This window comes from Cynocephalus volans, chromosome 5 (assembly GCF_027409185.1).
Source record: "Cynocephalus volans isolate mCynVol1 chromosome 5, mCynVol1.pri, whole genome shotgun sequence".
Lineage (NCBI taxonomy): Eukaryota > Metazoa > Chordata > Mammalia > Dermoptera > Cynocephalidae > Cynocephalus > Cynocephalus volans.
In genome coordinates, this window is record NC_084464.1 from 47,078,681 (window position 1) to 47,096,235 (window position 17,555).

Sequence of the window (17,555 nt, forward strand, 5' to 3'; positions counted from 1 at the left end):
TGGGGCTGGACAAAGGGAAGGGGCAGGCTTCAGGGGCAGTTTGGGGTCGTCCTCCTTCATCCCGCCCTTCCTCCACGCTGCCGTCCCTCCCACCCGCCAGCGTCCGGGCTCTGCCTCCTCCCGGCGTCCTGCCAGGGGTTTCCCAAGCTGTCCAAAGGGGCTGGGCTTGGTTTGCCAGCCCGGGAATCCTTGAAGTCTCCGTGCTCCAGTCTTCTGAGAAGCATCAGGGAAAGGGACGAGGAAAGGGGAGGCTCCTCCTGGGGATCGCTTAAATTAGCCCCCTCAACACGGGCTTCCGTTGTCACGTGACCGCATCCCAGGTCTCTCCTCTAGGGCTAGCCTGCTGCCAGCTCCTCTCCTCCAGACGCCTGGGCTGAGCGTTTGTTGGGCATGGGCGGCCGCCCGGGTGGCTCCTTCTACCTCGTCGAATCCCCGACCTGTCCCCGCCTCCCCAATGTGCCAGTCCGGGCCTCTCTCAAACCTGGGGCTCCAAGCTTGGTCAGATGAGGGATGGATAGGTCCGGGCGCTCCAAGGCTGGTGAGTGGGCAGGGCCGCAGGGGCCCACCCTGCCGGGGCGCGCGTCCCCGGGATCGCTCGCCAGCCTCCGCCCCAGCGCGCACTCGCTCACCGCGCACTCGTGGGGCTGCGGCGGCGCGGAGGCCGCGCCGCGAGCACAAACAGGGCGAGGAGGCCGGTGTGAGCGCCTGGGCCCGCTGCCAGCGCGCCGGGGCTGGAACACAATGTCCCGAGCGGGCGGGCGCGAGGGAGAACAGCCTGACTCAGCAGCTGGGTAAGTGGGTGTGCTCGCTCACCAGATCAACTGCTCTTGCAGCCTGCGGTCAGCGACGACCCGACACTCGGCGGCTCCCCGGAGCGGGAGGGGCGAGCGCACCGCCGCCCGCTCCTCGGCTCGCGCCCCAGCCTGCCTGCCGCGCGGGACCTCCACGTGGCCCGTTTGCGTAGCCCTCTGCCTTCTCGCCCCTCCGTTAAAGCGTCTCCTGGCTCCCAGCCTGGGCAGAGCAGGCTCCGCTCACCTGGGAGGGGCGCTCTCCTCTCCCCCACCCGACTGGTGTGGCCGGGCACACAGCGGCTGTGTACATGCCGTGTTTCCCCCAAATTCCACCACTCTGGGACGCCTCTGGAGGTCTTTGTGTGGGGAATATAGTTCTTAGTTGCAGACAGAGTTTGTTCTGGGGTGATGGTGGCAGGGTAGGGAGCAGAGGAAGAGGATCCTAGGAAAAATGGGATAATAGGGCAAGATCTCTATCTCTGTCCTCATCTGACCCGGAGTTCTGAGTCTCTTCCTGTACCCTCCCCTCAAAACCACTAGGCCCCTGAAGATTTCCTCCTCAGAGGGAGGGTGAAGCAGGTAGGGTGATGCTTTGAAGCCTGAGACCCTGCTTTTCTGCCTTACCCACCCTCCCACCGAAGCCACAGCAAAGACCCATGAATCCTGCCACCCAGCGGCATAGTTTCCCCTTCCTCCTCTGTGATGTCGTGGGGCCACTGTGAGGATGACAGCAGAACAGGGCTTTTCCTGCGGGGCGGGGACCTCTCTCATGCCCCAGCCTCCTGGGGTGTCTGCAAGGTGCCCTGAGGGACTCGCTGTGCCTGAAGAGTGCCAGGGCAGGCAGGGAGGGGCTCTGTCCTCTGCCTGGTTCCCGGAAAGGCCCTGGCAGGCAGCACGGGCCTGGGATCCAGGGCCTTCGAGGGTGGGGCTGGGAGAGGGACCCCAGGCTGCTGCAGTGCCTCACCTGGGCCTCATGCCCCCTGGCCCATCTGATGACATCTCTGGCACCTTCTGTAGCCAAAGGTAAGGAGATGGATGCCAACGCAGGCCTGGGCCATGGACCACCTTCCCACCACACAGCACACTTCCCACACTTGCTCTCACCCAGCAAATGCTCAGCTAATCTCCCAGTGAGGAAGCACCTTCACTGTCATCTACTCCAACCTTCTTTGTGATGCATGAAATCTGTCCATGATGTCCCAGGTCAGTGATTGCTCTGAAGCTGTGCAGGGACACTCAAAAAGCAGCCTGCTGCCCTTCTGGACTTCCCTATCTCCAAGTCCAGTCACCCACAGGACACCTGCCCTCACATGGCCTAGAAGTGACTGAACTCATCCTCGTGCCCTTCACATCAGCTCCTCTCCATTGCCCACGGTGACCCTCCCAGTCCTCCAAACTTTCTAAGAAGGTGGATTAATATTTAACTTTTCTCTCCTTCACCATCCTATATATCTGATCTGTTAAGAAATTCTGCAATTTCTTCCCTTTGTTGCTTTTATTTAAAAATATTGTTTGTTCATTACTTTTCTTGTTCACACCTTCTTCTCCAACCCCATAGATTGCACCTTTGGCCCAAATTCCCGCAGCAGCTGCCACACTGTCCTTTCTGACTCAGGTTTTTCCTTCCTCCTACACACCCTGCTGGAATAATCTTTCTCAAACACCATTTATGTACATGTTATCAACTTCAGACTCCTCAACCAAGCACACTGGGTACACCAGCTGCTAGCCTGTGTGTTCTGTATGAAGAGACCCAGATTCATTCATGGCGTGTCCAGATTCTAGCATAGTGCCTGCTGCACAGCAGGAGGGCAGCAAATGTTCCCCAACCCATCCATTTGGTAACGTTCCCTTCTCATCTTTCCAGTTCTCTCTCCTGACTTGATCTCCCCATTCCTGCCAAGCCTACTGGCTTCCTGATGCTCACTCAGGCCCTCTTGTTTTGAGGAGCCACTATTTTTCATTTCCCCCAAATCTTCAGATAACATCAGGGAGTTTGTTCCCAATACAAACTGCAAAGACCTTGGGTGCAGAGTGGAATGAGTGCAGCTGCCTGCTGGGAGCCTCTGCTCCAGTAAGAGACAAAGCCAGAGGTGGGTAGAAGGCAGAAAGGAGAGTAGCACAACCAGTGGCTTTGGGGTTTACAGAGGGATCTTGCCATTGGGAGATGCCAGCCTGCCTGGATCCCTGGTCTTATATTCCTAGACTGTTCTCCTCCTTGACACCACATCTTACACACAACACACACAAATACCCAGTGATACTGACCCCAGCACCACTTCATGATCCAGCTCAAAGTCTACCTCCTGCAGGAAGGCTCTTATAATCTCCACCCCACTTTGATGGTTTTGTCATCAATTTCCCTCTGAGCCTTATGAGTTGCCTTTCATCTTTTCTATAGTTTTTTTCTTAGTTATGTTCTGTAGTATTTTCATCTCCTTTCCCCGTAGCTTATAAGCTCCTTCATGGCAGGGACAATGTCTCTTATTTGCTTTATATCGTCTATTTAGTTCTAGAAGGAAGCATGAGGGAGGGCATTCAGACTTTGGAGGTCACATAGATTTGGGTCTAGATCCTTGTTCCAACCCTTAGCTGTTTGGCCTTGAGTAAACCTCTGAGCCTCTCTGAACCAGTTTCTTAATTTGTAAAAGGCACTAGTCATACTTGCCATGTAGAATGAGGGGCAAAAATTACAGAGAAACCAAAGTGCCAGGAAAGTGCCTGTTGCACGGTGAGCATACAGTTTGTCTTCCTTCCCGGCATGGCACGGTTGGGGCCTTTCCTGAACTGGGGGACAAGGTCTTCCTTAACTACCGCCCATACCGGGATACTTTAAGCGTGAAAAGGGTCACTATTAATAATAACGCCGGTTCCAGGGACGTCACCCTGGACGGGTGGCCACACTACCCAAGTTCTCTATAACCGGTGAGAGCAGGCCATCCCGAGCACGTTATCCCAGCGCCCAAGCATGGCGCCAGGCACAGTCAAAGCTCAGTAAACGTTTGTTGAGTGAACGAGTGAACAGAAGCTGTCCCTCACTTGGTTTCCTGGACTTGAGCGAGTGAAGAAGCAGATTGAAAAACCCGCCCCTTGGTGGGGAAGTGATTGGTCGGATAAGGGGAATAAAGAAGAATTACGATTTGTAATAATGAATATGCAAAAAAAAAAGTAAAGAAAAAGAAAGCCCGCACCCCCACCCCACCCCGACCCGGTCCCAGAGAGTCCCGCAGCCTCCATTACCTGTGCTCCTCTAGCCCACACATCCCTTGTCCCCAGTTACCTTGGAAACAGTGACGTGCACCATGGGCGTGGCCCCTCATGCTCCCCCAGAGTCCGGGGCCCACCTTACGGGAACCTTGGGGCAGCATGGGTTGAGGGCCCTCGAGTGAACCCTCCCCCCGCCAGACCCGGACTAGCTAACTACGCCCACCGGGGCCGCCCCCTTGGTCGCGGGGCCCATTAGGGTGCAGGCACCCCCCGCGCACTAGTGAACTAGCGGGGGTCCGCCTCGGTTCCAGGGAGCTCTCTCCACCCCTGCACCCCCGGCGGGCCGAAGGATCCTGAACCCGGGCCGGGGCTCAGCCCAGGCCCACCCCTTCCCGGGCAGCCCGCGGGCTCGCTCCGCGTCCTGGCTGGGCGGTTGGGGCCACCCCCTCCCCCGAGAGGCGCTCGGGAGAGAAGGAGTTAAACAAGGTGCCGGCGCCGGGCGCGGCGGGAGTGGGGGAAGGGAGCGAGGAGAAAGTGAGCGGGGGCGGGCGGGGAGGACAGAGCGAAAGAACATCCTGTGCCCGCCGCCGGATGCGCGCGGGGGGAGGTAGTCCGGGGAGGGAGAGCAAGATGTGGGGAGGCTCGGGGCGGGGAAAGGCGCGGGCTCAGCCCCGGCGCCAACGCCTCTGGGGGCTCTGGCCCTTCCGCTCCCCGTGCTTTCGCTCAGTTTCTCCCGATCCCCACGCCTTCGTCGGAGTAACGAGCTACCCAGAGGCCTGAATCGGGTGCCAGGGCCGGGGTGAGCGCTAGCTGGGGAGAGGATGGCCTCGGAGAGTGTGGCATCCACGTCAGGGCGCGGGCGGCCCCCAGCCTTTCATCTCTCGGCTTTCTCGCTTTCTCCGGGGGAGGCTCGCACGTGTTGAGCGTACCCTGTGCACCGAGAGTAACAACACACGTTCTCATTCATTCCTGACAGCGGCACTTCCAGGTAGTAGATGGGTATTAATAGACTGTATTCTGGAGGAGGAATCTGAGGCTCGGATTATGGAATTTGTCCAGACTCCACAATGCTGGGATTATGAGCTCAAGCCCGTCTGACTCCAAAGGGCTTTTCATTGAAGTGTACGGTAGGGTAATTTCCGCTTAGCTTTTGTGCGCACACGCGCCGGGCCATGGAACGGTCACCGTCAGTAACGGCCTAGCGCGGTGTCTTTCATAGCAGGCCCCCGATAGCAGCTGGAGCTTCTCCAATTAACTAGTCTGAAACATCCACTGCCAGGATACTGGTAAAGAGAACGAGGAAGTAGCCTCAGGGTTTCACGGGTGGTTGAATGGTTTTTAGAAACACTAGGAGCTCAGGGGAATGGGCTGGTGGGGGGCAAGGGCAGGGAGGAAGCTCTTGATTTAGGTATTTGTGGAGGCTTCAAAAAGGGCTTCAGTGTCACTCAAGGCAGTTAATGGGTCACAGGAGTTGAGACTGATTAGCCTTAAAAAGACCAGGGTGAGGGGTAGTGGGTGAGTGAGAGCAGTTGAATAATGTGCTTTTCAGGCCAGGATGCGTGGAGTCCTACCATCAGTGTTCTCACTGCCTTCCATGCCCAACATTTTTGTCCAGGTGAAACCTGCTTATAATAATTAGCATACTTCAAAAAGTTCACGGACAGATTTGTATTATCTTTCAATTTTATTTTTTCCATGAATTTTCTGAAGTACCCTCAGATCATTGTAGTCAGCATTTGTTGAGCTCTGTGTCCTGGGCACTGCTTTCAAGTGCTTTACTTAATCCTCACAAACAACCCCATGAAGTAGGTTTTATTATTATTCTCATTTTACAGGTGGGGAAAATGAGGCACAAAGCTAAGTCACTTGCTGAACTGGTTTTGAACCCTAGCAGTCTGGCTAAAGGCCACACTCACTCATTCACTAAACTAAACAGCACTTAAAATGATGAGAACGTCAGGCTTGAAGGTAAAAAGCTGGCACAGATGGCAAAGAAGTGTGTCCTTTTCCTTGGCGAGGGCAGGTTAGAAACTCATGGCTGGCTGTGTGTATATTAACTCTCAGACTTCTCTCTAGCCAGTGGTTCCAGATTTCTGGGTTTGACAGAAAAAACAAAACAAACAAAAGCCAAGTTCCCACAAAGAGTTGCAGCTTTTAATTTATGCTCCCTGAGAAAATTCAAAACACACCTACCATCTGTTATCACCATCATTTCAAAAGAAAATACATTTTCATTCTCAAAATAGGAACAACACCTGAATCAAAAACAGTCATTCTCAAGGAAGGACAATCGGTGACTTTACACCAATGAACAGGCATTACTTTGTCTTTATTTTTTCATTGTGCTATGGACTAGTGAAAGTGTCACCCTGGGGATGACAGTGCCTCTAATCCTGTTGCATCATTTGAGGGCAGAACTAGGGCTTTAGGTGTAGCAGGAGGGAGTTAGGTTACAGCCAAGAAAGAACTCTCTTTGGAGGTCTTTAAAGAACAGGTGAGTATCATGTTTGTTAAGGATGTGAGGGTTTCAGAATCATTTCCATGGCATGGAGGGGGCAGTAACTATGGGCCTCACTTTGGAGAAGGGCAGAGTGCGGACCTTTTCTGAGGGATCTGTTCTTAGGTTCACCAACGTAGTGTTGGAACCTAAAACAACAATCCCCACAGGGCAGCCATTTCCTGCGCAGAGTTCATGGGACATGATGGGTGATTCCATAGCAGTGAGGAGGCTTCTGGGGACCTCTACTTATCCCTCATCTCAGAGAGTCCATGTGGTCACCCACCTTGGGGCTGGGTAGAGTGCCAGGAATGACCTTTGAGGAGGGCTGAGGATGGAAGAGAGGACAGGAAGAGAATGGCCGCCCAGGAGTTCCATGCCTGCAGCCGAGGGTGTGATGGGCCAAGGCTCTGAGGTGGCAGGCCTGGCTGGCCTTGGAGATGGTGCTGCCCTGTTGCCCCACCTCCCTCCACCCCAGGTGCAGCCAAGGACCCAGAGCCTTCTGTCCCAGTTCTCCTCTAACAGGTGCTCAAAGCCAGGCAGATGAAGCCTTGTTTTGGTGCAACTGTGCTCAGCCCTGGCTCTGGGCCTGATTCTAGCTTGGGGCTTGCCATCTCCCTGTTCACCAGAGAGTGAGGCCGGAGGGAGTGGGGAGACTAGTGGGGAGGAGATAAGGGTCTGGTCTCACCTGCCCCATCCTAGTGGTAGAGATCAAGGCCTCCGAAAGTGGGTTCCCATATTCTGGGGTGGTAGCATTTTCTGACTCCAGAGGATGTCTCAATCCTCATCTGCCCTGTGGGGAGGCTGGGGGGTGGTACTCCCAGATTTAGGCCTCCCATAGCTGAAAGACACAGACCTAACCACATTTTAATCTTGGAGTTTTAGAATGGTGAATCTTGATGCCCTCGGGTTACCAATGCAGAAAATGAGACCCAGGCAAGGCCAGTCCCTCCTGGGTCACTCTGGTTAGATGGGCCCCAGTTTCCAGACTCTCTGTCATTGTTCCGTCCCCAAATTCTCAAATGACAGAAGATGACTTAAGTATTAAGTGCTGGACTCCGTGCTGGATGCTGGAGACACAAAGACAACTGTCTTCAAGAGCTTTTCATGAGACAGGTAAACTCCAGAACAACATGCAGATGCTGGAAAATTATGGATTTGCCTCAAGACTTCTGTACAACATTATAAGGTGCTCCCCTCCTTTTCATCTTCCAGTGGGGCAGAGGTCCCTGCCTGAAGAAACAGCCTGAAGTCCAGGGCTAGGTCTGTGGTGGAAAGATCAAAGGTGGGAGGGCCAGAGAAGTGAAGGAACAGAGCCGCCAGTGGGCACACCCCAAACACCCCTCCTGAGAATGAACCTTTGCTGCCCTCTACTGGAGGAAAGGCAGCATTGAGATGCCTGCTGGGGCCCCACCAACCTGGCTCCCCTAAATAAAAAGGGATGTGAATGACTCTCCTGCCCTGCATTTTTGGTCCCTTAAAGTCTCAGGCATCATCTCCTGCAGCCTCTAAAGCTGCACCTCCTTTTAAGCACCTCTGGCTGCCCCATTTCCCAACCACCACCCTCCAGGCCATCTCTACAGTTTCCTTTGTTGCCTGGATTCCGAATCTGGTACCTTGGTTCTTGGCCCTGCCAGAGTTCTGGTTCCGGAAGGTTCCTCCCAGGTGCCTTGGGCCGAGCTCACCCGGGCACGAGGCACTGCTGAAGACATGGGCAAGTGCATTCCCCGATGCCTGGGGCAACTGGACATCCGCAAAAGTGTAGTGAGCCTGGCCATGGGTGCTGGGGCCGTCTACCTGCTCTACAAGGCCATCAAGGCTGGCATAAAATGCCAACCGCCCCTGTGTACCAACTCTCCCATCTGCATCGCCCGTGAGTGTGCGGGCCCTGGGGAGAGGGCTCTGCCCCAGGAGGTACCTGCTCCCGAGGCCTCCACTGTGGGAGGGCCCAAAGGTGATGCCTCCAAGTTCCTCTCTCCTTCTTCTTTCTCTTCTCCATCTTCAAGCCTACCCTACAGCACCCTAAGCAAAGCCCTGATGCTAGTTCAGGGTTCCCGGATCTCACTCAAGTGGATCCTCAGACTTGTCTGGCAGGTCTCCAAATCCTACATTTTCACCCTGGCTCCCAGAATTCCACTTCTTAGAAATGGCATCAGCAGCTCTCCCCATCCCTTTCCTGCCCCAGGAACCCAAGATTTTAAGGAAAGGGAAAATTGGGAGACCTACATGCTCAGAGCTTCCATTAGTCCAAATGGTACTTTTTTTACAGAGCGGGATGGTACCCCTTCTGCAAGACTCTTTATTGCCATCTGCTGGAGTATCGTTGCCATATTCTCTACGATAAAACACTACTTGTTAGTGCCATATGCTGGAAGATTATTAAATAGACAAATCTATGACAATATGATATGGACAATACAACATTAGATATGGTGCCCTTGTACCATATCTAATATTAATGTTATTAACACATATTCACCTGTAAATGGTGGTCCTGCCTATAGTAAGAAGGCCTCCTCAGAAAAGGCAAGGAAGCCTTGTCCCCAGGTCCCTCTCCCCCTCTTCCCAACCCCATTCTTTCATTACTTCTGAGTCCACAGTCTGAACTGGGCTGGGATGGCTGTCTAGGCCTGGCAATCGAGCGAGAGCGGCACGGGCGGGACTCAGGTGAGATCCGGAGGCTCCTCAACTCTTTGGAGAGCAAACAGGATGAGTACGCCAAGAGCATGATCCTGCACAGTATCACTCGCTGTGTGTACTTGCTGGAGGCCGAGGTGAGGGAAGGGAAGCAGGAGGCCCCTCCTAGCCAGCCTGGCCCCTGGGGGTTACAGCTGATCCCATCTCTCTGGCTGATGGCGGGAGGGGTATGCTGAGGGCTGTTGGTGACATGGGCGCAGTGGGCTCAGGACACCCTCTTCTGCCTCTTCCATCTGTCCCCACACTCCAGGCCTCTGCTTGTACTACTGATGACATCAGGCTGGTGGGCTACATGCTGGATGACGAGGACAACAGTGTCAAAATCCAAGCTCTGAACACACTTAAAGCTTTCTCTGGCATCAGAAAATTCAGGCTCAAAATCCAGGTGAGCCCAGAGGCAAGTGCTGGGGCACAGCACACAGGATGTCCATGGTCCTTAAGTCCTTTAATTGGCAGAGGATAAATGGTCATGTTCCAGAAATTTGCTTGGTCTGAGTTTGTAACTCAGAAATAAGCGGGGAAATGGTGGTCAGATTCCCAACAGGATTGTGAAAGCCTTTGAATCTCAGGATGAAACTGATCTAGGGCATTAGTTGTATCTCTGAACCCTAAACAGCAGAAAGCACCCTGAAGTTCTTTCTGGCACCAACAAGTTCTCAACACTGGCTGGATGTCCAACAATTCAGTTCTTACAGTAACTGTAGTTAGTACAGATCCCACAGGTTAAGGGCTCAGTCCCACAAAACTGCCCCCACTTCAGGAGCCACTCGCAAGTCTGACTTTCGACCACTGGATGTAAATTTGGGGGCTTCCACAACCCCCATTTTTAGGTCTAATTATTTGCTAAGATGACTGCAGAACTCAAGAAAACACTTTACATTTGCCAGTTTATTATATAGAACACGGAAGAGATGCATAGGGCAAGGTATGGGAGAGGGGCGCAGAGCTTCCATGCCCTCTCCGGGCGCCCTCCTCCCCATGTTCGGCAACTCAGAAGTTCTCTGAACCCCACTGTTGGAGCTTTTTACGGAGGCTTCATTATATAGGCACTGGCCACTGGCGATGAACTTAATCTCCAGCCCCTCCCTCCTCCCTGGGGCAGGGGAGGGGAGGGAATACGGCTGAAAGTCCCAACCCTCTAATCACACCTTGGTCTTTCTGGTGACCAGACCCCATCCTGACACTGTGTGAGGGGCTCCTGAGAGTCATCTCATTAGCATAAACTCTGGTGTGATGAAAGGGGCTCATAAAGAATAAAAAAACCCACTCCTCATCACTCAGGAAATTCCAAAGGTTTTAGGAGCTGTGTGCCTGGAAAGGGGAAAAAGATCAAATGTATTTCTTCTTACCTACACCCCCATTGCTGTGTTGATCAGAGGCTGCTGGCTGGACCACTGATGCCTTCACCACCACCCTGCAGAGAACATGTAAACCACCAGATGTCGCTTCCCACAGCCTTATCTGCTAACATGTCCATCCTTTTCTGCTTTCCTGCTAGTGCCATGATAAAATGGCCTTCTTCCTGTCTGTGGTCAGCGTTAGTCCCAGTCCTGCATCCCATGCCCTTCCTTCAGGCCCTGCCTCCTTGATTATCCTGTCTATCTGATCCAGCCTCCTCCATGCACGCTCCAATCCCTCTCATCTTGCACAGCAAAACCAAAAATAACCTTTTCCGTGACCTCCAAATCTCCTTCTAGCAAATAGTTGATCTTTCCCAAATCAAAAATAGACAAAATAGGCTGGTCCCATGGTAGTGGGTTATCAGAACTTATTAACATCATTGTCACTAAAATTGGTATACAACCCCCCACACACTGCTAAATTTGTCTTAAAAAAACAAAACAAAACCAGGGGTACTTCAGAAAGTTCATGGAAATATAGAATTAAACAATAATACATATCTTCCCACGAGATTTTTGAAGTTCCTTCATATTTTAAACTTACAAATATTTTCTGTGTGTAAGGTAGAAAGAAAAGCAATAAAACAAAACATGCATCACCAGACCCAGGCTCGGTAGAATATAGAATGTGACCAACATGTTAGGGACCCCCATGGCCCTCCCCCTCTCAACTGCTTCCCCACAGAGGCAATCATTGCAATGCATTCGGTCAATCAGTTCCATGGTTTTCTGTGTAGTTTTACCAGATGTGCATGTATCCCTGCATGTTCTAGCAGGGCAAGGCAAGGCAGTAAACACACAGGTAAAATATAGTTTGGGGTGTGTTTAAGCTTCATGTGCATGGAAATGTGAGGTTTATATTCTGTGGTTTGCCTCCTCCCCACCCCCTCATTGAAAGATTCATCCTTATTGGGCAGCTCTGTTTCCTTCTTTTTCACTGCTGTGTTGAATTCCATTTTATGACTCTTCTACTTTGTGCTCATTGATAGGCAGTGGCGTTGTTTCTGGTGCTGTTGCACCCACACCGTGCTGAGCATTCTTGCACACATCTCCCTTGTGTCCCTGGGACATGAGTTTCTCTAGGGTGTATATGCAGAGTGGCTTGTCCAAACGTATGCCCAACTTTTCCAGAAGGGTTGTATCAATTTACACCCCCCACCATCCTTGCCTGAATGTCCCTCTTGTGTCATAACCTCACCAACACTTGATAATTTCACACTTTTTAATTTTTTGCATCAAACTTTTTTGGGGAAAAAAAAAGTCTTTAGGTCTTCACTTACTGACTGTCTCCACTCCATTCCTCTGCCCTTTCAGTTTCCCTAAGGCTGTGATTCTCAAGCATATCAGATCCGAATTGCCTGAAGAGCTGGTTATAAGTGAAGATTTGGGGGCCCCATACACAGAGTTCAATTTGTCACAAGCCCCCCCAGTAGATTCTGATGCAGGTGTCCTGAGCCCCACTGTTCCTCTTTCCCCAGTGTGCGTATCCTGAGGACCTGACCTCTGTTCTCTCTCCGGGTGAAAGTAGTTACTCCCTGGTCTCAATTCCCATCTAGTTGTGCTCTCCTGGGTCTCTGCAGCCTGGGGGCTCCCCTGACTTCTTCCCCATGGCCAGCTGCTACTGGCCATATGCACTTAACAACTTAGGGACCCTCTAACCCACCACATCCAAAATGGTGCTTGCCCCATTCCCTAAGCAGACCACTCTCTCCAGAGGACCTCATCCAGTCAGCCGTCTGTCCTGTCTTCCTCAAGGCTCCAGCATAAAGTGCATGCCCTGACCCTGGTCATTTATGCTGTATGTTTCAAGTTCACCTGCTGTTCCTCTTTCTGACCTGTCCTCAGGTCTCAGCAGACATGGAGAGGTGGCAGCAGGGAAGAGCAAGGTGTTAAAGGGGATTCTTGCTTCCTTCTTACGTGACTCACAGAGGAACAGCTTGTGAAGTTATCTGTCCTTGGTAATACCTCTTGGTCCAAGCATCTTGCATCTCAGAACCCAAGATCCCTTTTCATTCAAGAAGTGTGTATTGAACTCTTACTTTGTGCCAAGACACTGTTTTAGGCACTGGAGATAAAGCAATAAGCAGAACAGGAAAGATCCCTGTCCTAGAATTTATATTCTAACAGGGCAAGCCAGGCAATATACAAATTAGTAAAATATATAGTGTTTTCATGTTGGTAAGTGCTATAGAGAAAAAAATTAGGGGGGATAAGGAAGGCTGGGTGGGGGTAGTATTGCAGTTTTACTTGGGCTTGATGAAGAGTCCATGACACCCCAAAAAATCAATAAATGGGACTTCATTAAAATTAAAAACATTTGCTCCATTAAAGACCCTGTTAAGAGGATGAAAAGACAAACTGCAGACTGGCGGGAAATATTTGCTAACCACATATCTGACAAAGGATTCATCTAGACTGTATAAAGCGCTCTCAAAACTGAGTTTTTGAAAAATGAACAAGCGAGCAATCCAATAAGAAAATGGAGACATGAAGAGATATTTCACTGAAGAGGATATATGGATTGCAAATAAGCATGTGAAAAGATGTTTAATATCACTAGCCATTAGAGAAATACAAATTAGGACCACGAGATATTAATACACCTCTATTAGAAGATCTAAAATCAAAATTAGTGACAATACCAAATGCTGGTGAAGATTTAGAGAAAGCGGATCTCTCACATATTGCTGGTGGGAATGTAAAACAGTACAGCGGCTGCTCTGGAAAATAGTTTAGCAGTTTCTTAAAAAACTATATATTTACCAATCAGCAATTGCACTCCTGGGCATTTATCCTAGAGGAATGAAAACTTATATCTGCACAAAAACTTGTACACGATTATTTAGAGTGGCTTTATTTGTAATAGCCAAAAAAACTGGAAACAAGTAAATGTCTCTCAGTGAGTGGTTAAACAAACTGTGGTATGCCCATGGAAAACGGCCTGGTAGTAAAGAGGAATGCAATGCTGATACACACAGCCACCTAGATGGAGCTCAAGGGCATTAAGCTGAGTGAAACTGTCTTAGTCTGTTTGTGTTGCTGTAACAGAAGTACCTGAAACTGGGTAATGTATAAAGAAGAGAGGTTTATTTGGCTTATGATTCTGGGACAGCTGCATCTGGCGCGGGCCTCAGGCTGCTTCTACTCATGGTGGAAAGCGGCAGGCAGCCAGCGGGTACAAGCAGATCACATGGCAAGAGGAAGCAAGAGAGAGAGAGAGAGGAGGTGCCAGGGTCCTATAAACAACAAGCTCTCGCGGGAACTAATAGAGCGAGAACTCACTCACTACTTCCCCCTCTCTGCCCCAGGGAGAGCATTAATCCATCCATGAGGGATCCGCCCCCATGACTCAATCAGTTTCCAACACTGCCACACTGGGGATCAAATTTCCACATGAGTTTTGGAGGGGACAACATAGCCAACTCCATCAGAAACAAACTAGTCTCATAAGGTCACATAAAGTATGATTTCACTATATTGCATTCTCAAAATGAAAAAAGTAATAGAGGTGGAAAACACATTAGTGTTGCCAGAGGTTTGGGCTTTGGGGGCAGGTAGAAGTGATAAGGGAGTCCCATGAGGGAGATCTTTGTGGGAATGGGACAGTGCTGATGGTTATTCTGTTGACTGCAGTGGCAGTTAAACAAATCTGCAAGTGATGAATTGACATAGAACCATGCATTCACAGTTTACCAATTTCCTAGTTCTGCTATTGTACTGTAATTACGTATGATGTGACCATTGAGGGGAACTGGATGAAGAACACGTGGGACATCTCTGTACTATTTTTGCAACTTCTTATGAATTTATAATTATTTTAAAATAAAAAGTGTTACCTGTGACAATGCTATGGAGGAAAATAAAATAAAGATGGAGAAGGAAGGTTGGGATGGGGGTGCTTAAGGACAGCCTCACTGAGAAGGGGACATTTAAGCAATGTCTTGAAGGAAGTAAGAGAGTGGTGAGGGAAGATCATTCTGAGCAGAGGGAACAGCCTGTGCAAACACCCTGAGATAGGGGTGTAGCCGGCATGTACTGGCTAAGGGGCCACTGTGGTGGGACCATGGAGCAAAGGAGAGAACAGGAAATGAGGTCAAAGGAACTATGAGGAGAGAGGGGCAGATCATGTGGGACTTTTTGCCACTGTGAGGACTTTCACTCTTTCATTCACCCCCCTGAATGAAATGGGGGCTCTTGAGCAGAGGAGTGAAATATCTAACATGTCTGCTGCCTGAAAATAGATGAAGGGGACGAGGATGGCAGCAGGAGACAGGGGGCTATTGAAGAAATCCAGGTGAGAGATGATGGTGGCCTGGAAGACGGTGGTAGCTGTGGGGGTGGTGAAAAGTGGCTTGATTTTTGATAGATTTTGAAGATAGAGCCAATAGGATTTTCTGAAGGATTGCAAAAGGGGTGTGAGAAAAAGTAATCAGGGATGCCATAGATCTTTGGCCTGAGATACTGGAAGGAAGACGCAACCAACAGCTGAGACAGGGCAGGCTGTGGAAGGGGCAGGAATGCATGTTAACTTGGAGAGATTATTACACATTCAGAGAGAAAAGTGGAATTGGCAGCTGACCATGTGAGTCTGGAGTTCAGGGGAGAGCTCTGGGCTGGAAACAAACTTGAAAGTCATCAGCATAGGGATAGTATTTAATACTGTGAGTCTGGATGTCATCACAAAAGCGTGATGTAGACAGAGATGAGGAGGTTGGCCAGAAGAACTAGGAAAGAAGTCTGTGAAAGAGAAGCCAAGTGAAGAAAGAATTTGAGGGGGTCGGGAATGGTCACCTAGGTCAAAGGATGTTGGGATTTCAAGTTAGGGGGAATCATCTATTGGGTTTGGCCCAGGGGTGGGAGCAGTGGAGAGTAAAGTCAGAGGCTGAGATAGTGTTGGGGATCACGGTATAAAAATCACTCAGACCCTTCTCTTCTCCCCTCCCTGCTGCCAGGAACACTCCATCAAGGTACTGGAACTGATCTCCACCATATGGGACATGGATCTGCATATTGCGGGCCTCAGACTCCTCAACAGCCTTCCACTACCTGACTATGTGCATCCGCAGTTGCGACGGGTGATGCCTGCCTTGATGGAGATCCTGCAGTCAGAATATATCCTGGCACAGGTGCCTGAGGACCATGGCCGAGACCCTACCCTCCTGACTAGTCTTGGCAGAGTGCCCAGGGGGAGGAGCCGAAGCTCATGTCTTCTCTGCTCAGGCCCAACTCACCTGCTTTCTCATGCTTTATCCTTTTCTTCATTCAGGTGCAAGCCCTAAGACTGCTGAGCTACCTGGCACAAAAGAATGACCTTCTCTATGACATTCTCAACTGCCAGGTGAGAAAGAAACTGAAGGGGGGCTGATGGATGCCTACTCAGGTATTGGGGAGGGAAAGATCATGGTTTCTCCAGACACTTAGCCCTGATGAATTGTCTCATTCCTATTCCTGCCTCTGCACTAGATGGTTGAAAACCATCCTCTCTTGCATTCCCCCAATTGAACGAGGATCCATTTTGTTGGGAGGGGAATCTCCTTTGAGGCATTTTCTGAACTCTGAGTTAGGAACACAGGAGACAAAACAGAAGTTAATGTAGGTATTTTAATATTAGGGGGAAAATGACTTATGGCAAAAAGCATTATTAAGCACAGAGAGGGTTACTACGTTATAAACAGTGGTTCAGTTCACCAGAAAGATGAAGCAACTCTAAACATATATGCACCTAACAATATAATCTTAAAATATATATGGTGAACTCTGATGGAATTATAAGGAGAAATTAACAAATATACCACCACAGAGAGAGTTTGAAGATTTTAACTGCTCTTTCCATAATTGATAGACAAAAAACTAATACTAGTAAGGGTATACATGCTGTGAATAACACAAATAAGCTTGAGTAATTAGACATATCTAGAATGTTCTACAATTATTAAAGGCACATTCCTTGCAAGCACGCACAAAATATTTATGAACATCAACCACACACTAAGCCTTAAGTTTTGTCTCAACCAATTTCCCAGGATCCGTTTCATCGTATCACTCGTGTTTGATGACCACAATGCAGTTAAGTTAGAGAATGATAATGAAAGGATAACTAAAAAATTTCTGTACAGTTGAGTCTGAAACGTAGTTCTGTTGGGGAGTTGAGGCAATAGGAGGATGGAAGAATAAGAATTTTAGAACTGGCCTGGGATTTCATTCCCGTTCTTTCTTCATTCCCATCACAGGTGCACTCCAACTTCCTGACCCTATTCCAGTCCACACAGCCGGGGAGTCTGTTGTTCGAGGTACTGGTGTTTGCTGAGCGGCTGAGTGAGGGCCGGAATGCACCCCACTACCGTGCTGTGAAATGGCATTACAATGAACGGTCCCTGCATGAAGCCCTCTTTGGGGATGAGTCACGACTGGCAGACCGTCTGCTTGCCCTGGTCATCCACCCTGAGGAGGATGTTCAGATCCAGGCCTGCAAAGTCATAGTCAGCCTGCAGTGTCCCCAGGACGTGGGAGCCCGGCCCTCCTCATGCCAGCCCAGTCATTCCTACTTTAGAAACGGGGAGTAAAATTAAGGAGATGCAATAAATGAGTATGAGAGAGAAGCTTGAGGCTTCTTGAAGCTTGAGCGTCTGTTTGTGGCCTTTCAGGGCTGGGTGGAGATTTCATTCAGCGTAACCTCTGCCCCAGAGCATGACACAGCATGGGCACATCTCCCAAAACACATCCCCACTTCCATGTTCTGGGGACTGTTTCCCCTCTTTTCTTGCTGCTTTTTGTTAAACAAGTTTAAATTTTAACTGACTTTATTTGAACAAAGCAAAAACAAAGCAAACAAAACCAAAATGATTCGTGAAGTGGGCAGTGTTCCAAACCAGAGCAGGTTTAGAGAACTCCAACCAATGACTTGATCTGACAGCATTTGCAGGAAATGGAAGTGCAGTGTAGAGACAGCTTGATTGGTCATGG

General features: G+C 50.1%; 1 protein-coding gene across 3 annotated transcripts; it reads left to right on the forward strand.

Moving 5' to 3' along the window:
- Nucleotides 1-221: 221 nt before the first annotated feature.
- ARMC12 (armadillo repeat containing 12) lies at nucleotides 222-17,208 on the forward strand. Of its 3 annotated transcripts, none has more exons than XM_063097280.1 (6): nucleotides 222-791; nucleotides 9,124-9,269; nucleotides 9,443-9,577; nucleotides 15,545-15,718; nucleotides 15,859-15,930; nucleotides 16,823-17,208. In XM_063097280.1, the coding sequence occupies exons 1-6, from the start codon at nucleotides 455-457 to the stop codon at nucleotides 17,153-17,155; spliced, it is 1,197 nt and encodes a 398-aa protein (XP_062953350.1). In that variant the 5' UTR covers nucleotides 222-454; the 3' UTR covers nucleotides 17,156-17,208. The 3 variants fall into 3 exon arrangements, with proteins under 3 accessions (XP_062953350.1, XP_062953351.1, XP_062953352.1); XM_063097282.1 differs by lacking the exon at nucleotides 222-791 and adding an exon at nucleotides 4,684-8,449; XM_063097281.1 differs by lacking the exon at nucleotides 15,545-15,718.
- Nucleotides 17,209-17,555: the final 347 nt, after the last annotated feature.